General features: G+C 38.5%; 1 protein-coding gene across 1 annotated transcript in view; it reads right to left on the reverse strand.

Moving 5' to 3' along the window:
• The window catches only part of BCL2L13 (BCL2 like 13), a gene marked incomplete at both ends in the record, with an annotated part of 31,598 nt that extends 6,776 nt beyond the window's left edge, over positions 1-24,822 (reverse strand). Inside the window, 5 exons of the mRNA XM_079549858.1 lie at positions 5,034-5,177; positions 11,713-11,782; positions 14,512-14,668; positions 15,595-15,705; positions 24,702-24,822. Coding sequence (XP_079405984.1) covers positions 5,034-5,177; positions 11,713-11,782; positions 14,512-14,668; positions 15,595-15,705; positions 24,702-24,822 — 603 coding nt within the window. The remainder of the gene's footprint in view (positions 1-5,033; positions 5,178-11,712; positions 11,783-14,511; positions 14,669-15,594; positions 15,706-24,701) is intronic.
• Between the last annotated feature and the right edge of the window lie 885 nt (positions 24,823-25,707).

Genomic DNA, 25,707 nt, shown 5'->3' on the forward strand with positions numbered 1-25,707 from the left:
AGCCACGGTGCCTAAAAAAATCTGTTCCTGTACTAAAGAAGTTACACATAAACAAAAGTGTATATTTCATTGCCATTTTCCAAGACAGAAATAAACTATAATTATTTTGAAAGGAAAATTCCCATATAAAACTTCTCTAATTAGATTGTCCTTTTTTGCATCTCTACCATGTTAAATTTTCTTCTCCTTCCTCCAGCGTAGAAGGTCTGTCTGTTTTTGCATTGTCATTCTCAAGGCAGACACCTGGACTGCTGCTCCAGTTGCACAAGCTGCCTGCCTCCTTTCCCTGGGATGACAAGTGCCTCTTTACCCTTGTCCAGACAGTTAACAGACTCCAGCACACAGATTATTCGATCAACAGCAGCAAAGAAAATGTCAAGAACAGCAGAAAATCCCAAATCAAAACACAGGAGAGAAAGAACAGCCCTTCTAAAGATAAGAAACTATTAACACTATGCACACTTTAAGGAAATTTATCGTCTTCAACACATGCAATGGCTAGTCAAACTCAAATTCAGATCTGAACATCCTGAGACGGGAACACTGGGAGGGCAGAGACAATTTCAGCTATTGTCAAAAATACAAATAGCAGCCTCCCATTGAGAGAAGGTTACCAGCTGAGCCTGACCATGCACTCATTTCACATTTCAAACAACTGAAAAGCAGGTAGGCTTGTAACAGGAGAGAGAACCTGAGAAAAAGCACCTAGCTTCCAAGTAATCTTATGCCTTTTCTTCTTTATATACATCCTCAGATATATGAAATCTAGCCACTAAAAATCATAATATGCAGAGCTTGAGAAGAAATAAGTTATTTGGAAGGAGGGATGGGAAAGGAAGAGGAAAAAAACCTTACCAACTGACTGGCCTTACTGTGCACTTTTGCAGGAGACCAAGAATTGCTTCTGATGCAGCAGCATTCAGTCCTGGAGAAGTCAGACAGAGGAAAAAGGGAGGGGAAGTAAGAGGAGGGAAAGGGAGGGGATAGGAGGAGATGGGAGGGGAGAGTGTGTACACTGCACGTCAGTCTGTTGAGCCCTAACATTGGTCTCTGGAAACAGAAGAATGAAATTACTGCCAAATCAAGCTGGGAATTGGTTTGTGGTGGTTCAAAATGATAAGGAAACTGGATTCTAGGATTCATTTGGGATCAAAACAGCATCAGAAGAAATGTCTATCCTCACACACAGCTATTCAGTGCACTTGAGATGCCAAACATGCTTTTGCTCCAAAGAGAGATTGTACATAAAGTCAAGCAGAGTAAAATGCTAGTGCTACAGCAAAACCCTTCCCTGCAGCTGGTGTAAAACAGAGAATGTCCAGAAGAAAGCAAGATTACATTGCTTTCCTACGGCCTTCTAAACACAGCTTGCAGCTAGCTGCAAATCTGTGAGACTGTAACCCAGATGGAGTAGTCATTTCAGCTCTTCATTCATCGACATCTACGTGACAGCTGCATCCAAACACAACACGCAGCACACTGAGGACAGGCAGCCCTTTTAGAAGACTTACACAACAGCCAGAATCATAACATCAGAATATCATACGCACTTCGAAGTGAAAATATGCCAGCCATTCTCCTACTAAGCAGTCATTACAACACAGTCCCACTCCTTTAATTTAACAATTAAGGGAATAAAAATTTTAGTGCCTGAAGGAAGAATGGGAAGGGAACACTCACTGCTCAACACGTCTCATCACTACATCTCTACATGACAGAGAAAAAAATAAATAAATCCAAAGGATGCTTCTCACCTTAGAGGCTTTACAGCTGGCATCTCAAATTTCCCATTTCTCACAAGCCACGTTGATTTACTGAAATCTATTTCCCAACTATCGATTTTTTCAATCTTTATTCCCTTGAGCTAGCAATTTTGCTTCTCATAACTGTTGTTCATAGTCCTCAGTCAGATGCTTTCCTGGGTGTACAACACTCCTGAGCCCACCAAATAGCTTGAAACCCTGTATGCAGGCAGAATCTCAGGAGCTCTTCAAGCTCTACAGCAGCAGCACAGTGTTATACAGCAAATGGATGATGCAACTCCAGAGTGTTCTGACTCTGCAGAACAGCAGCTTGGAAAGCAGACAGGCTCAGCTAGCCCCTGCTCTTCCCACTGACTACTTTTCTTCTGTCAAAGGTAGGCTTCACTCAAAAAACTGAGGAGGATCCCAAATTACATGGTGCCAAGGAATGCGAGAGAACCTGATCAGATTACAGACATTTTTCAATTCACCATTGAAAAACAGGCTCCCATAAAGCTCTCCTTTGCTCCACATCTACAAAACACTAGGTAGGCTGTTCTAGTATCTTTTCAGTTTCAAGCAAAATACCTGTCATATGTAAGAAATACATGTTTGAAGTAATGGAAAACCCAAATCTCTTACTGTCATAACACCATAATTCACTGGAGACTCCTGGGTTTATAAACTGCCTTTATGGCACGAGCAAAGTATAACTGACAGCTTGATCTGGCACACAGCACTCCTGTGGCAGATGCCTCTCTTATGAATTCAAAACACTTGCGTAACAGCTAACAGCCTGCCGTGCAGCTCCCCCCAGCCCTGCTCAAAAACATGCATCTTCCACTCCCTGCCCTTCGCACGGACGTTCCCAGAATACAATCCCACAGATTCAGAACAAACTGAGAAGAACCTCACCCTATAGAAATGAACATTCTCCTTACAGGAAACAGAAGACAGTAAAACCATACATTCCCTTTCTGCAAGTAAAACTGCAAACAAGGTGGGTCTCGAGCCCCATGCCCACAGCAACTCACAAAGGGTTAGCATGGCTACGTTAATTCAGTTGGAAAGGATTTTCATCACCTTGCCTCTTTCCTCGCCTCTTCTGCTGTTTCAAAAATAGCTCTGGCTTGTTTGCTGCACCGCTTATGTCAGTCTGATTTTATGCCTGAGTGGATGTATACAGACAAGTTTGTAGCCCATTAAACGCAGACTACCCAGATCTGTACATACATGCATAGTCACACAAACACAAAGCACATCCCCCTCCCTCGGAGGCTATGCTGGAAAGCTGCTGTGTTCAGAGGCTTTGTGCTGTATTAAGTATGTTTATAGCAGGCCTCACATGGGGGCTAGAAAACAGATCACTACCTTCCTGAGATAAAAAACAAAACAAAACAAAACCACAAAGACAAAATAACACTACTACCCACTCCTCTTAAAGTTGATGTCTTCGTTTCAGCGGGGATGGAACTGTTTTCTTTAGAGTGTCTGGTACGATGCTATATTTTGGTTCTAGGAGGAAAAACGATGTTGATAACACACTGATGTTTACAGTTGCTGCTAAGCAGTGCTGTAGAGAGCCAAGGCCATTCTCAGCAAAGGACCCAAGTTGTTCAGCTGACTGCAACTGGCCAAAGGGATATTCCACACCATGTGACATCATGCAGAAGCAGTCTTGAAGGGGGTGAGGGTTCATCTCTCTCTCTCTCTCTCTCTCTCTCTCTCTCTCTCCCGCTGCTCAGGGGGTTAGCTGGGCATCAGTCAGGGGGTGGTGAGCAATTGCTTGTGCAACACTTGTTATATACATTCATACACATACATGCATATTGTCATAAATGTTATCATTTTCCTTTACTCCATCCTAGTAGATAGTTTTATCCCAACCCATGAGTTCCACCTTTTTTTTCCCTGATCCTCTTCCCCACCCTACTGGGAAGGGGAAGGAGTAAGCAAAAGACTGTGGTGCTCAGCCACCTGCCAGCTTAAACCACAACAGTCAAAAGTAAGTGCCTTCCCTGTGAGAAAAAGACTTTGAAATGGAAATTCATTTATCAGTGACTCAAGGTCATTTGGATGCACGCTGTTCGGTTTTTCTGTCCATTAAAGATAAACCCTCCACCCTCCCACCCCACCCCCAAGAGGTTTTGAACACTATTAACCACAATTGCCAAGAAGTGAAAGCATTTAGGGAGGTACAGACATACAGAAATTCTGGAACTAACTACTCCTACAGAAAATTTCAGGTAAACTCATGAAATCTGAGGCACAATTCAAATGAGATTTTTCCTACTAATGCTTTTTAATCACTGGGTTTTCCTGAAGAGCTTTATTTTTTATAATAAATCAACTTGCATTTTCCTAATCCCAGATTAATTCCATTCAAATTTGGTATCCCTCCCAAGCCCAGTAATCTAAAGCTCAACCTCCTTTAGCAAAGCTCTGCTTTCAAGACACAGCTCAACAGCTGTGAGCTATCTGATGTATTTTAAAATGTAACTTGCTCAGCAGGCCATGACTCTGGAACATTGGTTACCGTGAATCTAAAGATTTCTACAAGGAAATGCAACACAAAGAGATCTTGATTGTTCCTATGTAAAATTCAATCTATGTTAGCTACTTTGTCACTTATTATAAAAATAAATTTGTACCTCTTGGCATTTCTGTACTAAGTGCTCCCCAGTTAGTTATCTGCTAAAAACCCTCTGAAATTTAAGAGGAGGAAAAAAGCATAGACCATTTGCAGCAGTCACTGTAGCATGCAGACAAGATTAAAAAGATGATACTCTCAGGCACGGTATCTCTTTTGCTAAGAGTATCTGCATGTAAACGCAATTCTGTATATTAACAGGAAAGAGCATTCAAACAAAAGCTCAACCATGTGGCAGTGTATTAGCATCTTGACATGCAGTGTATGGAAACTATGATTTCACTTCTGAGGACATTTTCTGTATCAACAGCAATTTAACAAACCAGACATGCAAAGAACTGGAACGAACTGCCTGTAGAAATTGTGACATCCAATCACACAGATCTTTAATGTGAATAGAAGCAACGAATGGGTAAAAGTCAGTTCTGCCTTAGGGTAGAGAGGTGAAATACATTACTGCCTGACAGGCCCCTTTCCAACTGCATGAACAATATGGTTCTAACCTCCTGCCTTTTTTTTTTTTTTCCTGAGGCATCCTCTCACAGATTTATTTCCATCAACTTCTTTTAGCTTTCAATGCTAGCACCATGCTTAGAAATAAGCTTTGAATGAAACATGGAAATTCAACTTTATCTTCTTACCCAACCTCCTTGTTGAATGATATAGTCTGCAGAATAGTCTTCTAGATACGTCACTCCAAAGTTCACAAGTGCACTCAGTGGTTCCTGGCCTCTTCTGGTTAATTCCATCAGAAATTGCTGTAGCAGAACCAGGGGCACCAAGACCTTCAAAAAAACAAGAATTACAAAAAAATTCAAAGAACATTATCAATACTCCTGAGGCAGGTAAAACAGAAGAACTTATGTGACCTACGGAAACGGTCTGAATTTGGAAGTTCAAAGTTATCAGGGGAATATACACGTCATTTTTGTGAAGACAAGATGCAGAAATACAATACAAAACAGTAGGAAAGGAGCACTTAAATCTGATAAAGCAAAACATCACGGTGTAATTTGACAGTTTCACAGAACAGGACTGCAGTGGCTTCCTGAGTACCATGTTTCCACAACACAAGATTCAAGTAAAAAGAAGCAAGAATTGGTCCAGAACTTCCAACATCGGAAGAGACAAAAAGCAATGTTATTGTTTAAAATGCTATACATCCAAACTGTTTTCAAACGGCAAACTCATACTCATTCTTTCATAGATGCATTGCATTGGACAGTCTTTTTAGAAGTTTACATTTGGTTTTCAGACAGGATGCAACCGAATAACTTGGGCTCAAACAGCTATAAGACAAATGGAGTTACATCAAGCTGGCAGCCAGAATCTATGATGTTTAACATTGGCAAGCACTGGGTTCTGAATCTGGAAGGGGGCAATCCTAGCTGTATGTAAAGAGTAAGGGACAAGAGGCAGGAGAGCAGCCCCACAGACTATGCTCTCTGGCCAACAGCAAGTTGAACTTGAGTTAGCAATGTGCCCTGGCAGCTACGAGTCAACCATACCTTGGGGTGCATCAGGCCCAGCACTGCCACCAGGCAAGGGAAGGGTTGTCCTGTTCTGCAGCCTCACCTTGAGCACTGGGTGCAGTCTGGGATTATGAAAATGGGGAGGGGTCTGCAGAGCAAGATGTGTGAAGAGTGGCTGAGGCCCCTTCGTTTGCTCAGCGCAGAGAGAGGAGCTGAGGAGAGGCCTGATGGCAGCTGCAGCTCCTCACAGGGAGCGGAGGGGCAGCGCTGAGCTCTGCTCCGTGTGACAGCGACAGGGCCTGAGGGAACATGGAGCTGTGTCAGGGGAGGGCAACTGGGGGTCAGGGACAGGGTCTGCAGCACAGGGAGGTGGGCATGGAACTGAATGCCCAGGGCAGTGGGCACAGCCCCAAGTGCCAGAGTTCAAGGAGCCTTTGGACACTGCTCTCAGATAGAGGGTTTGTATTTTGTGTGGTGCTGTGTTGGAGCCAGGAGTTGGACCCAATGATCCTTACGGGTCCCTTCAAACTTAGGGTATTCTACAGTTTTATAAACTCCTCACAGCAGAATAAGATTACAAGCCTAGTTCAAGTGATAAATACACAGCCCTCTCTACACTGAACTCTCTCTTGTATGCCAAATTTACTTTGTACAGAAATCCTTGCCTTCTTTCCTACCCCTTCTTCTCCTTTCAACCTTTTTTTGTGTTTAACAGAACGCACAGCCTTAACTCAAATGTGAATTCTTCTAGAAAATGCACTAACTCACCTCCTTAATATAACATAGTTCTAGATGCTTCCTTCTGAAATTATGTTACTGTTTGCCTTAACAACATGCAGTTGAACTTTTAAACTCTACATTTATTCTTCATGCGAGTGGCCCTCTGGGCAAAGTTTATGTAGCACTTTGCCAAGTTCAGGAAAAACTGGTATGAACTGAAGCCATTAGCATCCGAGAAAGCTTTATTACCACACAAGAGAAAGTCCTACTAATTTTACTGCACCTAGTTTGTGACAACTGCATTGTACTTCTATTCTCTGTAAATGCTGAAGAGGATCATTAGAACGCTGCAAATCAGAACGTTGTTTTCTGCCCACACAAGGTAGATCCAGGTTAATACGTTTGCTCAGATTGAACTCCAAATGCCCCTTCCTTCTCCAGTCTCCTCTTTCAGCCTGATCTTCTTTTGTGTAAATATCTTCCATTACTATTCCCAGAAATCACACCTTGGGAACCAAAGCTGGAGGAAGAAGCACAAGAAGAGCGGGCACTTGGCTGGATTTGACATTTGTACTAAATCCATGGTGGAGTCACATTCAGATGGATCCCTAAAAATAGATAAGGTATTAAAAATGCCTGTAATCTGATAAATTTAAGACATTCCAATTGATTAAAAATAGAGGGAGTTCAATACTACAGAGGACAGGTAATATTATTGTTCTGGGAAAAATAGTTAACGCTTCATTCATTTAACTAGAAATGAGATGGTACTTGAATTTTAAAAGCTTTGTGGTTTCTTAGCTTTGGTTTTGTTTTTTTTTTTGTTTTGTTTTGTTTTTTTGAGTTTCTTGTAATTAATCTTGAACCAGAGGCAGAAAAAGCTGCAGGCTTACAGCTATGTGAATAAGCATAAGCCTAAGGAGCAGGTCAAGGTAAGGTAAGCATCAGAGGAAACTTCAGTCTTCTTGGCTTAAAGAAAAGAAAACATGCTGTCAGAACTAGGTAAGCTTTGGATGCATCCACTTAATTCTACAACTGCATGAAGATTTTAATTTCAAAATATTTGGCATTTACTTTAAGCTGAAGGGGAAAGAAACAAAGGCAAAAAAGAAAAAGAGGCTGCTTAGGAAATGAAGAGAGTTCAAACTACTGCTTTCTTCCTTTGCCAACTTAAATATCGAATCTACCCATTCCTCCCAAATTTAGAGTCCTTTGTAGGCCTTTACAGCTAAGGACCAAATTCAAACACTGATATTCAGTTTTGTGCAGACTGACAAACACACGGTTTTTTCTTTCCCATTGAGATTACTGGCACTTCTATCTTAGAGATCAGCAGTAGGGCAACCAGGTTTGCAAATTAATCAGGTTCACAGTACTCCCACTAAGGCTAACTGCAGCTTTTTGTACTTAACAGTAGCTATGTGAATAGTGATAAGTTTTAAACCAGACCACAGATAAAATGGACCCTTAACAGTTCAAAGCAATTGCAATTCACTCCACCAGTGCACATAGGAAAGAGTAGTAGGGGCTATTTATACTGTGATTGAAGACACACAAAGACAAAATCAAGCGGAGCAAACCAGCAAACAGTTGGCAGGAGAAAACTTCTGGGGAATCATTAAAAAAAAAAAAAAAGTTACTATCAGAAGATTTCTGATTGTGTAAATGAAAAATTTCTGCCAATTACACTTTTGTAATCCCTCACTACAGTACATGTCTGCAAAACAAAAATTAAATAGTACAATATGCCAAGAAGATTTTGAGGAAGTTGCATCAAAGGTAATTGCCATTTCCATGCATCTTCTGACTATTTCAACAGAAAAATTCACCTTATTGTTTACAAAATTAGTTCTTACTAATTAATGGGAATCAAAGGTTAATAAAACAACATCAGTAAGATGACTGCTAACCTACCTACTACCTCAGCTGACTCGTCACCCTTTTATCTGATGCACACTAGTGGAATTTTTTTTTTTTTTAGTATTTACATACTATTCAATATTAAGCATAGTATCAAAACCTCAACAGTGCAGTGTTTCACTATGAGATTTCAAAATACATTTATTACAGAAACACAAATCCCTCTAAAGTTGGTGTGGTATTAGCTTGGTTTTATTTTAAAGAGAGCCTCATCCTTTTCTTTACAGAATCCATCACTGTATCTGTTATTTCCACATCGCAATTTCTGAGAAACACATGAAGTATTTTTATTTTTTTTTCCTCCTGAAATTCTATTACTGAGAACCAGTGCTTCAAATTTCTACAGGTAAACTTTGCTTCTGTGGGATGTCAGTGGATGAACAGATGTTCCTACGCATATGTCTACCCAGCAATATTTTCTTATTGAGATGAATGCTCACATTTTAGTGACTGAAAATATTCCTTCACATGACAAGCCCTTGTAAATTAATCGTAACCCTTCAGCAGTTCAGACATACCACTGCTCTCTGGAAAAGGTCCACATTTTTAAATGGTAAAAATAACAGCTACATCTCAAAGCATCTTCTTTATGATCTTGAGTAACGAACAGGTTTGGTGAAAATTAGCATGATGAAAAATGACTTCTTCCCAACTGTAAATGAGGCAGATGAAGCCTTTGTTCACATTCAACTTGCAACTAACCTAACATCACTGTTTTAATGCAATACCTACCCAGAAGCACATGCTTACCTTATGCTGTGTCTCACATACACATAACATCAGGTAAGATTAGCAAGGACTGCTTTGGATCTGCCTTGTGCCACAGAGATACTGTGCTGTTAGGGGACTGGTGTGACACTCTGAGCACATCACAGTCAATACATTAAATAGGAGGAGTTTTTTTACATAAACACATATAATGAAAGATACCTATACACACACATGCACAAATAAACGAAAGATCTGATAACAAGTGAAATCACAGCAGAAAATCAGTTAATTCTAACTTAGGTTCCTCACCAAGTCCAAGTTGCTTCAAGGGGCCATACAATTTTCTTTTCGACAGCAAAGAGTCAGAAATTTAAAGTGAGATTCTCAGTTGTAGGCTACAAAAAGCACAGACATCTTGGTACATCACAGATGTACCACCCATGTTTTTCTGGGGGAAAACCCTTCTAGATTTTTAACCCTTTCTCATCTGCCACAACTATTGTGTTTTCAGTTCTGCTCCAACCAAGCAATTAAAGGATATGTAATATCCAGGAGCATGTAACAGGGAATGATGAAAAGTTTTTCTGCATCATTCTTAGCAAACTGACAAAAACAAGTTCAACAGGAGATACACCTTTATGTAAAACCTGAAGAAGTGTTAGGAAACTATCCATAAGTAACTCTTCTAACAGGAGAACTGTGTGTCTTGCTTCTTCTCTCTCATCTTTTTCACTATTAAATACTATCAACTTATTAATTTGTATTTCCCCTCTTAATGCAGTCATGCCAAGGACTATCTTCACTGCTTCCCACCTCTTCTTACAGATATTTTCTTCCAGAAATATATCAGTAAATTTTCAAGAGCGGACAAGTCTTCTGGTAGTCAGTTTAAATGCATATTCTTCAGATCTTCCCAGACCCAAGGCCAGCACCACTTCATTTTGCTGCTACATGTGCCTGCTAATTAGACCTAACACTGCATGTCTATTTCTTGCTACTTTTATTATTTTTTCTAACAGCTTCTTCTTTAGATTGAGAATTAAGTTACATTAAAGTTGGAGGAAAGGTACTTAGATCTTTTCTGTTATAAAACATGGCTCTGCTTAAGATAGTAAAGGAATTTAAAAGGAAATGAAACCAAAGAAACATATTCCATCTCCTCAAAACAAGTATTATTAAAGGAACTGCTAAACATTCCTGAAGCTTCAAGCTACCACAGAAACAATATAAACAGATGCTGTACTATTACACAAAATTTCCACTCAGGTTTGCTTGTGGACTGCAACAAATGTTACAGGTAAGTAAAGATGATGATAAAGAAACCTTCTGGCTAATCCTCTCCATCAAAAGCTGCCAAAGAACAAAAGCTGTCTTCAAGAACACATGCTGCACAAATGCAACAGCAACACAGGTTGAATCATAAATCTCCAAATCAACCCACCCAGGGCTACAGTTGCAAGAAGAGATGCAGTAGGGAACAAAGCTCTGTCCACTCCCTCCGTCAAGTGGAAAGCAAAAGGTACTTATCTTAAAGCACCTCCTTCAGAACCAGATTTCATGGTTACTTTCACTAAAATGTTATGAATCATAACACAACAACCTGAAAGCAAGCACAGCAATTGTAACTGCCATAGCCATGGGCTTGAACTTGTCAAGCAACATTAACAAACTGCTTTAAAAGTGCCCACACCCTTTCTTAGATGATCAGTTTCTGAAATAAGCAGTGGAATCTAGTTAAGGAAATGAAATTTTAAATCAGATTTCTTGCTCTACTTTAACTTTGAGACTAAGTTTTAACATTCATTTGTCATTAAGTTTGCAAATAGTTATTTCATTGTTTTTCTGACGCACACTGAACCTTTCAGAAAATAACTAATTATGAATTGGAATGATTAATGAAAGACGAATTCTACTCATTCTACTTTCAAGCTATCACAAGGCAGTTTGCTTACAGATCTTTACGTTCTAAAGAAAGTAAAAAAGTGTATCATTTGAGACAACCACTCCTTAAACCAGGTATGCACACACTCTCCTTACATATTATGAACAACTGAAACACTGTGAGGATGCTAGCAATTTTATTTTGAGCCTGAGTTGGAAGCAAAGAGTTGGTAGACAAATACTATGAAAATGATCTTATTGTCTCAGATCGCATTTGAAACTGCTAGAACAATAAGCATATGTTGGGAAATTAATTATTATTTTTTTAATAACTATTGCAAAAAATTATGTCAAGCAACAATTCTAACATTTCATTTTACTGTAATAAAGGAATATTGACCGAATACTTCAATTAAATCACTTCTGGCTAAATTATCCAAAAACTACATAGTATGTCTACATCCCTTATTAAGAAAGTACGTGTTATTTCACACTGAAAACAAGCGAGCTCTTTTTAATTTTGGTCCTCTGTAAAGTACAGCTGCCCGCTGCAAGAAACACTGTGGACATCAAATTGATGCAAGAGATACCAAAGTCAAAGCCACTTATTCAGTACCTTGTTCCATCCACTGGCATGTGCGGCTGCCTCTTGTGTGCGCTCTCGATATTCTTGATATGTTACTGGCCTGCAGAAGTTAAACCAACACTGAAAGTTATAAAAGGAAACAAAAGAACAAGAATAAAATAAAATTCTCAGTTTTCTGATAATAAGGTTTTTTTCACATACATTACAGCAAGTAATTTTCAAGAGCTAAAAAATCTCGTATTTCACCAGCAGCAGTTGGGCAAGAAAGCATCGCCTTTTTCCAGTTATACAATTTCAAATAACTGGTTAGGTGAGTATTAAAAAAAATCTGATAGTCTACAAATTAAAGGATATTAGATAAGTAGGTTCTCTGACTTGCTACCAACCAACATGCACCTGGCAGCATTAACATTATGTTAGAGTTCAAGTATTTAGCTGCAAGAGATAGCACTTTTGATCGCAAAAATAATCATCGTATTTCAGTAGACATTTCAACAAAGACTTCTCATTTTAAATCTATCACACCTCTAGGTTCTCTGAATTGGGATGATGAAATTACTCTCTTTCCTCCAAGATCAAATAGTACCTTACAGGCAACAACAATGAAGACTTTCTGACAAGTGATAAGAGAAGATGTGCTGCCTCAAAAGCAGTTGTCCTGAAGCCAGACCAAGACAGAAGGCAAGTTTAGACTTCAGTTTAAGGCAGAAAGTGGTATCTGATTTTGGAGAGAAGAAATGCTAACTGCTTAGTGAACTTTAATAATCTTCCAAAATCTAACAGGCTTGCTGTACTATAACACAAAGATATTTGCGTATAGGCACACAAGAGGAAAATATAAAATACTAGCAAAACAAATATTTTGTCAAATAATGCTACAGTAAGAAACACTGGTGAAAGAACAAAATTAAAGTACACTGGAGAACAGATAATTTGAGCTTGTCATTCTAAGTGCATTCTCTTAACTTCCTTGGTACATTAATCCCTTTAGAATGCAAATCCAAATGAATCACTAGGATGAGAAGAGCAACAACAGCTGCAGGAAGGATATTACTGAGAGTCTAGACAGTACTTCTAGTTCACTTTACAAAAAAATGTGCATGCCACCACATTTTCATAGGCATTTCAGACTTCATATATATATTTACAGAATCATAAATCACTACGGTTGGAAAAGACCTCCAAGATCATCCAGTCCAACTGTCCATCTATCACCAATACTTGTCACTAAACCATATCCATCCGTATAACATCTGAATGCAGTTTTGTTAAGGCAGATAAGTGTCTGCCGTTTCTGGAGGAACATACTAACACATCTGTTGTTGCTTAAAGGAAAACTTGCACCCTGCAAGGCATTTTTTGTTGTTAAATAATTTTTAGTTTACACAACATTAAACTTACATTTTCATCCTATCAAACCTATATACAGAAACAGACTGCATATGTATTGATTACTGAAAGTTAAATGAAGAGTTTTCCTGTGGATGAGCCAGTGAAAAGAGCCAACTGCCTCCATCTGTCTAGTCAGATGTTACGTGTGACCTCTGATGTTGAATCCAGGGTTGATTTCATCAGTCTTAAATAAAATTGGACATAAAAATCAACAACCATTATAGCTTCTACAAGAAGACAACAACCTAGTTAAGGAATCACAGGCTGAGGTTGGAAGGGACCTTTGAAGGTCATCTGGTCTAAACTCCCTGCTCAAGCTGGGTCTCCTACAGCAGGCTGCCCAGGACCATACCCAGACAGCTTTGGAGTTTCTCCAAGGACAGCGACTCCACACACCTCTTCAGAAACCTGACAATTAAAGATCTTCCCTGGTTCAGAAGGAACAACTTTCAAATTAACAATATTGCAGAAGTCTGCCGTGAAGGGAATTACCTTCACAAGGATATGAGATGCCTCTTTAAAGCCTGTATGGCATGCTCAACCCCATCTATGAGACCTGAGTTTTTTGCTAGACACTGATATCTAGGATACATTTCATGAGCAGTGGAGAGAATAATTCTAGTAATTCTCAGCTTCCTTTAAGTGAATCCATAAAACAGCCTCAGATAGCTATTTGATAATTCTGTCTTTACAACTTCATTTGTAACTGTCCTAACATAGCACTCTACAGCTCCAGCTCTCTACAAATACATTCTAGAAGTCATTCTGAACAGCGAGGCGTACTTTATGTGGATCCATTTAAACGAGGCTAGTAATTCATATTAGAATAACAAGCAACCACAGCAATTTTACAAGTTTACAAATGACATTAACCAATATACGAGCATGGCAAGTACATGTGCTATTTAAACAATAAGATTAAACGGGAAGGACAGCTCCTAATGCCCCAAGGTTAGCTCATGGAGTCACATTTGCATCAGACCCGTGTCCTAAAAGGTTGCCATGAAGCATCCACACAGCTTCCCTTCAAGATGACTCTCCCACTCAGACTTGGTCAGACTATTTATTAAGCCTCCAGCTCCGCTCTTAACTACTAGGTAGGGCAAGTTAACATGGCTACAATCCAGTATTCATAAAATTGGCAATGGCAATTGGCAGCTCTCAGCTTCTGGTTTCACCAACTAGTCAAAATACTTCAACTGGTCTCAGAAGCTCAATGATTAAAGCTTGGAATATTTTCAGAATTTACATTAATCCAAAGAGAGGAGCACAAAGAAGTACTCACAGATTAAAACACAAAACAAGAACATAACCAGATAAAGAGACACTGAAAAAGAGAAATGCAATACAGAATGTAGCGTTATCTTTAGCATTTCAGTAGCAATCATAACACAAAATCCAAACACCTTCCCTTTGAAAAAACAAATGGAAACTCACTTGCTAAGCAAGCTCTCTAGTGCTTTGTGCAGATGTTCTTTCAATTCCTGGGATACTTTCTCCCCCAAATGAGCCAGGCAATCTTCTATTGAGCTTTCTGGATTGACAGGACTGAACACTGGGGAAGTGTGGCAGTCAAATCCTGTAGTAGTAAAAGCTGAAAGAAAAAATATATGAAATAAAGTAGACACGTATAAGAACAGCAGCCTCAGATTTCTCACCCCATCAGTTAAACACAATTCATATGATGGAGAAAGAAATGAAAACTCCATAGACATAGCATGCTTCAAACAAATTTTAGTAAAGCAAGTATGTTCCAAATGTAATCTGGAAGCGATACCTCCAAGTCAGAGATGACTGTAAGCTACATTTCTCCCCTCTACCCTTATCTCACAACTAACCAGCAAATTAGCAAATATTCTCATTTTTATGCTAATTTTTAAGCCAGTCCTGATGGAGCATTGAAAAAGCCTCTTTTCCATGGTAAAATTTGCCCACTTAGGAATTTCTGCAGCAGTACTACAACATGTCTTTTTAAAACAATACTCTGTTAATAAACCTTTTCTTTCTCTGTTTAAAATTTCTCAGAAAGGCCTATGTGGATTAAGATAACCAGACATAGAGTCATTCTAGTTCATACTTCCCATCTGAAATGCAAAGCAGACTGGTTCCAAACTGTCTCTTGCTGGGAGTCCCATAAAAGCCACACCTACTTCTTAAAGCATGTCCCAAAAAATAAACTGTGGAGGTGAGAAATCTGGTGGTTGCAGTCCACACTCCCCAGAATTCTAGTTGTTTCAGTATGTTTACACTTCTGTCATGGAGCAGCTGAAGGGCTGTTTACATTTCATTATTTATAGCAGTCTAATGAAAGCAGTGCAATTGTTTGCTTTGGCTAGACTGCACCATTCCACACAGTCACATTTAACTTCATATGACAATGTGTAGAAATCTTAGCTGGAGAGGGGAGGTGAAGAGATTCAATGCAGCCAAGTATCTCTTTAACTAGAGCACTTGTTAGAAATTAACCACCATTACACTGCATAGAAATCATCAATTGCGAGGGGGAAATTTGAAGAGCACCTTCCAAGATCTCTTCATCAAGATGTTTCAGCTCCTCCTCGATTTCTATTTTAATCTTTTCCAAAGCCTCTTTCTCTGAAGCGTGTTGTGCCATAAGCTGTTGTTGAGTCCCTAGAAGAAATAAGAGAAATCATTCCAATGCAATCTTTCAAATAAGGTAAATAATGGAACACGATATCGAAATACTAACAGTAAAGGAATTCAAAGTGAAAATTTTATTTCAGAAAGCAGCATGATATGTGATGCCTTAAGTGCATTTGTTAAGTAAGTTTTATTATATGAACCACAAAACACAAAGTTTGACATTTCTGGAAGATAGAAAATGAATATTAAAAAATAACAAATAATAAAAAATTAGAAATCCAGACCTGTAAAGCCACAGAGTACATAACAGCTTTAAAAACAACCTTATCTTGAATTTAAGACCAAAATCAACCCAAAATGAGCATGAACAAGTCACCATTAAAATTGACTTACTCATCAAACTACAGAACAAAACAGGTGTTCTCAGTCTTAACTTCAGCTCAACATTTATTTTAAATAGCAAAATACAAAGTTTCTACTGATCCCTGCAAAATGTACAAAAACACTCTGCTTTGTCAATGAAAAGTTCTGACAAGATATCAACTGTACATCAGCTCACTGCTTGTTGGGAACCTTCAGGCCACAATTAAATCACTTAGTACAGGGTTCATAAGTAACAGCAGTGACCCCACCATGGTCAGTCAACTGTCAATGCTCATTTCCTAATTATATCATTCAAATACATGAAATGGCTGCATGTTCCCAAATACCACAAACACATCTTCTGTGTCATTTGTCACAAGAAATTGTTTCAGTCCTACCATTCAGGATTATATATAATTTTAACCATCTTCATTATTATTTTGTGTATGTATATAAGCATAAAGAGGAACTACAATCTGTTTCTAAACAGGCATAAGTATTTTAGAACATTTGAACTGCCTTCTAACTGTCAACATTTCCAGTATAAGGCAGTACAGCAAGTTGCTGGCTGCTTTCTGGCACAGGCAGTGGTGCAGAGGCTAGTTTAGCTGTTTTCTCTTGGTGTTTTTCATCTTCAGCATTTGTCTTGGCTTATTCCATCAGCTTTCAAACATTTCTTTAAATTTTATTCTGAAAGTACACGAAAACCGTTCTAATAATCACTGACTCATTTTCACTAAACATCACTGAGCCAACAGCCTACCACTGCAATTTTCTTTTCTCTTTCGATTCCCTAAGATGTCCTATTTAGAGCTAACTGTTGTATTTACATGGACCTAAAAGTGAGCTTCACATCAAAACTTACTCCCGAAATACATGAATTGAAACTGACCACAAAACTTTTATTTAAAACCTCACTTTCAGCCATTTAATTCCCAAAGTTTTGGGATAATTTGGGCTAATTATTAGTCCTTGTTAGCCCTGAACTCTGTTGCTTTCAACAGTTACCCAAAACACAGTTTCTTAGCTCTCTTACTTCAGTATATTACTTAGAATTCTCTTCTGGGACTAGCGTGATCTAAACACCAGCTCCTGGCTGACCTTCTGATAATACTGCTTGTGCCCACTCTTTCCTCACTCAAACAGCTTTCCAGCACTTCTTCATTTCTGTCTGGAAAACACTAAACCTGAATGTGGTGCTCTACAAACAACTGCCCCTTTTCTTTGGTTTATTTCTATTCATATATGCTTAAATTTACTGTAAATACTGTATTAACTTCCCATTTTCTCCACAATGGAGACACAGCATCACTGGTTTTCACATTGGCATGTGAAAGCCACAACAGTATACACACAGATGTGGAGTAAAGTACACCAGGCATATTTCTGCATTTTTAAATGCTCGACAACTAGCTTGCAAGGTCTCTTACACTTGAAAGCTATGTTAAAAATCCACAGAATCAACTCACCAAATGTACCAATGCTCTTTCTGATAGATAGCTGTGAGACAAATTCTTGCCAACTAACGCGTAGGTCAGTGTAAAACATTTCTTTAAGTGAAGAGGCCATAGGAACAATAGACAGTCATTAAATTCTATTTTACTCAACCTCACAATTATGTCACCATCACCACATTCAGAAGAACTTCATTTAATTTCTGAAATCCCTTCTCAAACAGTCTGTTCTGTCACTCTGAGCCATAAATTCCAGAGAGGAGCAAACTGTTCCTCCTTCTGGTTAATGAACAGACACTCACTGACACCTTGTCAACCCCTTTACGGCTGACTCTTTAAAAAACCATACCACTGCTTCACAGTCAAGCACAACAAGTATGTGCAAGTGCAAACTCTTATTTTAACCTGTGCTTCACCCTGTACACCAAAAGGACGAGGGTATGCAGGAGAGCACTCGTTCTCACGGGACTGACGTGATGATGATCACACATGACAAGCTGTCATACTTTATAAGAAGTCACCCGGAAAATGGAAGGAAGAGAAATTCCACTGCTGCCAGCATACAAAAGAGCTGTTTAGATAATCAGCACTGCAGTCAATGGTTTCCATCTCGTAACACCCACAACTTTGCAGCTGCTGCTGATTCCAATAGCACCTGACTATTCAGTCATGCCAAAAAAAAAAAAAAAAATCAAAAACCTACCCCTCCTGGATGAGTGACTTTGCACTGTTTGTTATCCTAATTATCGACGGACTTCAGCTTTCTGCATCTCACACATACAGTGACTCTGACAACAAAAAAATGCATGCAGTATTGGTAGAACAGTGTGTTCCAACTGCAAAGCTCCTAAACAAGCAGCATCTTTTACCTTCTTTAGACAACTTCCATGTCAGTTGGCAAACAGGTAGAAGAAAGCAGTAAAAATAACTCCTCTAGATGTTCATTTGTTAATATTGCAAACAGTCACACCAGAAACGGCACTTGTAAGATATACAAACACTGAATGCTTCTGTATGCTGAAAAAAAAATTACAGGTTTGCCTACTAAGAGCTTTTGCTAAACTGACTCTGAAAGGCCTCTTTCCAATGCAGAGACGGAGCAAACTTCTGCTACACATGCTTACAAGAAGTGCATTCTACTTTCTATTTATGGAACAAATGTTCCCTTTTCACAAGTATTTTTTGTTGTTAGGATTTTCTTTTTCAGTCATATACAGGTAGCCTGCAAAGTAGGGGAAAAAAGGTTTCAAAAGTCCCTCAGGCACAGCATGGCTGTCCATCAGACACTGTTGCCACTACCAACAAATACAGTAGTGCAGTAAGTTCTGCCAGTATGGCCATTCATTCCAGAAGTTTAGTAACAATACAAGACTAACCTGTTCCCCAAGGTTCAGCCTTGGAGGAGGAGGGATGGGAAGCCATGCATTAATTAGAGAACCAGCATTGATTCTACAGCGTTTGTGTTAACTAAAGCTAGCAAGACAACAGTAGCTACAAGGAGAGACTAAAGGCATTACACCTCTTTTCTTTTCCAGCAAGAATGCCTCTGATGTCACAGATTGCTTCTGTGTGTGCTTTTTTTTTTTCTTTAATGCCTGTCATTTTAATTTACCAATAACTCCATTTTTTAGTTCTTTCTTAAGATTTTAGACAAACTTTCATATAGTCAACATTCAATTAGAAATTTACTCTCAGCATGACTAATACTCCTCTAATACCTCAGACTTTTTACAATGACAAGGAAAAGCGAGCACATAAAATTTCTGCAATCATTGAGAAGTGATGAGAATATGGCAAATCTCTTTCTAAATGTATTTGCCTTTTTTCTTTTAGGAAAAGCATGTGCATCACCCCAGCAAACTCCAGAATACAGACACACAGAAGTAGCACTTGAATGTAGAAGATTTTTAAAAGCAGCTCTTTATAAGCCATAAGACGATTCTGCTTAAAGTAATATAGGAAATATATTCTTCCCAAAAATAGGAAGAACCAAAAAGACACGAGACGTTGTCAATTAGCAGTCTAATGTTGGCTGAGAGGAGTCTTTATTAAGTGAGAATTCATTTTCCAGGAAGGCCTACCTTTTTCTTGTCCAAGTCACACCCTAAAAACTCCCTTTCCTTGCCTAAGCTGAGGAAATTGCTTCCCTGCTACCACTGAGTTGCTCCAACATACGATGTTAATCTTTTCAGACTGTGACCTTTCAGCTCAAGTATGTATGTTTTGCCCTAACTGGAAAGTTTCTAAGAAATCAATCACACATCTAAGTTAAAAATACCTCAAAAACTCCCCTAACTTCTTATAGACCAACAATGGACGCTACAAAGGTTAAAAGAAGATACAAGGACAGAGTACAAAGAAAACCAAGATAGCCTACAACAGCCACTCCAACAGCCAACTGCTGATAGAAAATCTTGCAACAAGTACCCCACCCATGATGGTCACTACCACATAAAACAGATAGCAATGTTAAACATGGGATGGCCACTACGGAGCCTTGAGCTCACCCAAAATGCACTAAGCCTATCATCTCTGCACAGCTGTACGTGTATCTTCTGAGATGTAACAGAACTCACCTCAAACTGAAGAGAAATGAGCAAATAAACATCAAACCAATTTCTCCCATCATCCCAGTTCAGCACTACTCAGCTGTAAGATCCGTTGTGTGGGAAATGATCACAATGGCTCCAGCCTTTGAATGTTTAGAGCACTTCACTTCACATGGTAACAAAACATCGTGCAAAACAGCTGGATTAAAAGTACTGTGGATAAGATGCATCTCAGGGAAAACACAAAAGCGACAAAAGTTTTGTTCACCTCTTCTATCATCCGTGCTACCGTGTAATGGTGGCCTTGACTATCAATCTCCTGGATGCTATGTGAGTTCAGGGATTAAGATTTTAATTAAGATATTAAGATTTCTTATTCAGGAGACTGCTGAAGGAAAAAAAAACACAAAACAGAAAAGAGCACCTTCCTTGAGAATCCTTGCCACGTGGAATGAAGTCAAATAATGGGAAAGTAGATTAAGAAAGCAAATAAGCTAAAAATTGCTCCTTGTTTAAACACACAGACGTGTTTATATTATAAATATATCGAATCACAAAATCGGAGTATTTCAACTCACTTAAAAAGTAAGTGCTGTTAACAGCTGCAGTGGACTGAAAGTTTTCGTTATCAAGGGAAATGATGTAGAAATATCTTCCAGTGCTTGGTATTGTTATTATTATTTTCAGTGTTTGAAACAGTAGTTACAGACACTACAAGAGTTCTGGAAAAATAATAAAGCACTTCTTCACAATTTAATAAACAAGTAACTGACAGCTTCCACACACATTTTAAATGATTGCATTCACCAGTTGCTTCAGACTGTATGAACTTACACAAATGATATTTTATCATGTATGCAACAGCAGGTTTCTTGGAGCAATTTATATTTTCACCTATAAGAAAATCTACCAATAAGTGGCAGAATTCATTGCTAACAGGCTTTAAGTAGGCTGAATTTGGGTGACTATTCTGCCAAAACAGTATTAAAAGTAACCTCTAAAATTACTCTTCGGTTCTAAACTTGCTGGATTTTCCTCTGGAGACACCAAAATCTACCAGAGAATATTGCACTGAAATCAACCATATCAAACCATAGAGCCATCATGTCAAAAGATTATGCCCAATAAATCTTCAGAAGCCTAGATAACTGCAGATGGTTCTCTTCTTAGTCCCTGCACTGAACAGCAGTTATCTGAATTAAATGTTCAAACTAGTAATCAGATGTTGACTTAAAAACTGTCCTCCTTTGGCTGAAGCCAGAAGTGTTTTTAGCTGTTGTAACTGAAACCATAATTCTTGCAACAAACCCCGATCCAATCAAAATGTCCCAAAGGAAATACAGTGAGGTAGATATCCATGTAATTTGTCTGAGGTTTCTCTTTACTAAATCAAATCTCCCTGAAAGCAATCACTCTAGTAAATACATGAGGTCTGAAAAAAAATGAGAAACAAGTGCCTTAAAGATTTTACTCTTACTGAATTTTTGGAATGGAAAGACATGGAGAAAGAACTCTCTAGCATGACATGCAAGAAGGCTGAGGTTTTAGGGAGATGGCTGTAGCAGGTAAATGGACAAAAGCATTCAATTTCTCCTATCATGAGATGAAGTAGCACCATTAGACTCTAGTTTAACTGGATTGCAGAAGTTCCACTGAAATTTGGGATACTGGTGAAGGGGTAGATTCCTGAAAAGTATACAAATACTAACTACACCTGGTAAATATGTATGTATTCATATTTCAGCATTTTGTATGTAATGGAAAGAGACGAGATCCTCCACTGGGTGATTCAAGCTGGCTATAATTAGGATCCTGCTTTGACCCACACTCTTACTCTCCACTGGAAAAAGGAGACTGAAAAGATTAACATAATAAAGGTAAGTCAGCCTTTCTGAACACTCCTCATACATTATAATAAGATAAAGAAATCAAACAAAGAATAAAGACTTAGACTTAAAAGAAATACATATATGAGAGTATCATAAACCAGAGTCAAGACTTCACAAGAATGACATGCATAAAACAGATCAGTGTTATGCAACTGAACTACAAACAAGCAACAGTCAAACATCACTTCTTATATTGTCTGCCATGAAAGGTCTACCAGCATAATAAGCAAACTAAAGCAAAATAAGATTCAGTGCCAGTCCTCTGTACCAGAACCCCCTCAAGCCATAAATAAAAGCATTCAGCCACAAAGAGTAGAAGCGTTAGTGATTAGAGTTTTAAAGTACCACAAAAACCATCAATGAAACGAAATAGGGGTCAGGCAAAGTACTGTTTCCATGGCTGATGACAACATATGAAAAACACACCAGCAAGCATGATGTAATGTCATATTTTTATTATGCCTCAAGTTTACTTTATGAAAAACAAGTTTATTCTTCACAATGGGATCCTAAACAACAACTACTCATTTTTATTTACTGGCTTTCACATCTCTTGTCCTAAGCAGGCCTCTCACTACACTTGTAACTGTAGCGCCCAACTGTCTTCCAGCAGCACATTAGGAAGTACGGGTAACATCCATTATGGACTTCTTGTTCCCACTGTCCCCCTAGGGGAGAAGCATACAGAGCACACTGCTTTGGCAGTTTTCAGTTCATAGACACCAGCCACATGCTAGCCAACGAGGAATACTGACTACACGTAGCCACTTGATATTCAAATTCAAATAATATGCACACAGCACTTTGAAGTATACACACAGCTGCTGCCACACATAGCCTGAGTGTAGCTGACTGTTCAATTACAAGCAATGAGAAAAAAAGTAGGAGAAAAGATCTTTTGAAAGTAATTGCCAGACAAATGAAAGGTGTTGGAAATACAGAAAGCAGAAAAGCAACAGGAAGAATTGATTCAGAAAGAATGAAACAAATCCATAAACACAAGATTAGTCTTGAGACTTAGTTCAATAAGAGGATGAAGTCCATCCAAGGCATTGTCAACAGAAAGAGAAACAAGAAAGGTGAAAAGAAAGGGAAAAATATTTTCTCCACAGTTGTTGATCATAAAGACATAATATCACTAAGAGGGATCTAGCAGTGAAAAAAAGTTGTGTTGACTTTCAGGATTAGAGAGTTTGGGTAAAGGAAATGCATAATTTCCTCCTTAGAAGAGAAGTTTCAGAGCAATGAATGAAAGGGATGAAAGGACAGATTTGGAAACTATCAATGCTTTGGAGTCTTTTAATAGCAAATGCAACTATACTCTGCTGTCACATAAGCTAACATACCCAAATCATGTCCAAAAAGTAGATTTGTTATGTTTACTCAGCGACTTAAAAGTCTCCTTAAGTGATTAGAAAAACTGCATTTAAGCATTTATAGCTTCCTCTCTATACAGTTTTAATACTGCTCTTGAATTCAAATATTTATTAGTGGTTTCAGTACTAACAAACCATTCGGTTTCCTCTCAATTTTCAAAGGTAACCAAAGCCAAATTATAGAAAGAAAGCTTTAAGACTAAGTTTCCTTTACAAACTACGCATTTGTAGAAAGAATTAGACTCTTCCTGGCTATAGCTTTGTACTTACTTGATAAATTAACAGAATGAATTACAGAAACTATCCCAGATGGGTTATTCAGTATGAGATGTTATTCCTAAAATAAGCACTTTTTCCAGCAAATGGTTTTGTGAAACAGCATACTGGCATGAAGGTGTCTCTCCATTCATGGACTGCAGATACAGTCACAGTGGAAGAAACAGACACATCTTACATATACAAAGCTCAATTTTACACAGGAAATAATATAACCAGCATATGTTACAGAGCCATACTGACAACACTATTTCTGCCTTATTTCTGATGCTCTCTTTTCTTTTCAAGCATTTCTCAATTTCTGACAAGTAACTTCAGTAACAGAGTACATATTTTCAAATGCTTGCTCAAGGATTTTTTTTTCTTTAAATGTGCCTTCATCAGGAGTTCTGAAGGAACTGGTAGCAACACATACATCACTAAGAACTGACAGGACAGCACAAAAATCTCGATAAACAATGTTGTTTAAATGTCTGCCAACACAAAATATAGGAAGTCTCACAACCTAGAACATGAAAGACAATCTGTCAAACTTATTTTATTCTGCTTAATCTCCTGTACATGTAAACCTGCTCTGGAAGAAACATCTTACTCCATGCAGCCCTTGGCTTCTTAAAAATAAGCGAATAAATAGATGCAGTGTAGGCCAGATTAAGTCTCACATCTCTCGCTACCACTGACTGACAACAACAGAAGTGCTAACATAACTGGGCAAAACTATTTAGTACATGAGATTGCTTAAGTCACCACACAGGCTTTATGCTGGTAAACACCTCCTCATCCCTCATTAATTCTACTTGCCTCCCCAAAAAATAAGCATGGCCTCAGATTCCTAAGATTGCTCAACAGCAGTAACACAAATCCATCCTTCCTAATCTGAGACAGCTAATAAAACTTTTCTTTTTCTTCATAAACGCCAGTCAGCCCTGCATAGCTCAAAGTAAAACAGTAATCTGAATAAAACAACTCTGTTTCGATCAGTATCTCTTACTGCTCATTTTATTATTCACTGAAATGAATAGAGAGATGGACAACACAAAACATTAGGCTGACATTCTGCATACATGCATATTACAAAAACAGTTGTATATGTCAACAGGCACGTGTAAATATTACCTTGAGTTGAAGCAGAAGGATGCTCCTGTGGCTTTTCTTGTGATAAAAGCCCCAGGTAGCTGAGAACTACGTATTTTGTTTCATAGTGAAATCCTACAGGCACAGCAGTAGAGGACGCCATCAGGTTGGCTTGCAGTATCTTAGTGCTCTTATTGGGCACGTAGGCTTTTCTCTGGGTTACTGAACACTGTAAGAAAAAAGGAGAGTGGTTTGCTTGTTGTTTCTTTTTTTTCTTTTTTTTTATAAAGTTGCAATAGGTCATGAACTCATACATAACAAGGAATTATGTAACAATCATGAAGTAATATCCAGAGTTTTGCCTTTATATCCTATGCATTCTTATTTTAATAAAAACTACGCAGAGTAAAACCAAATGCCTTCAAGTCTAGTGCTCTGACTGCAGTTAGCAGTGGAATTTCTCACTCCTGCTTGGCATACATACTCTCACATTAAAGCAAATTGAAGAGTTCCTCACCATGTGTCTGCCTTCTAATACCTCCCAACTCAACCACATACAAAAATACAGGTGTAGTCATGCAGAGCGGTTTGAAGGGTTCTGAAGACTCACTTAACTGCAGTTTGAGGTAAAAGGAACAGCCTTCAGAGGAAACTCCTTTCCCTTAAGCCTCACAAGGCTCACTCTCTGCTTTGTCAGATTCCATATTACAATGCAAAAAATTTCTTGCAGGAAAAGAGACAACTGTCTCAAACTCATTTTACTGTTCCAACAGCAATGGCAAACACATGGTCAACACAGGAAACTCTAAGTTCGTTGCTGGGATTGGAAGAACAGATGGCCGTGTGTCCTGGATTTCTCACCAGACATTAATACTCATAAAACAGAAAGCTGTATCTAATAGCGACATCTGGTCAAAGAATGACCTTATTTCACTATTGGTTTAGCTGCTTCTTCAAACACTCAAATAACAACAGCGGGAGAAGCTAGGAGAAATAGAAATTAAAAACAGTCATCAGTGACAAGGAAAAATTAAACGAATCTCAAAAG

Source organism: Tetrao urogallus (assembly GCF_951394365.1).
Source record: "Tetrao urogallus genome assembly, chromosome: 1".
NCBI lineage: Eukaryota > Metazoa > Chordata > Aves > Galliformes > Phasianidae > Tetrao > Tetrao urogallus.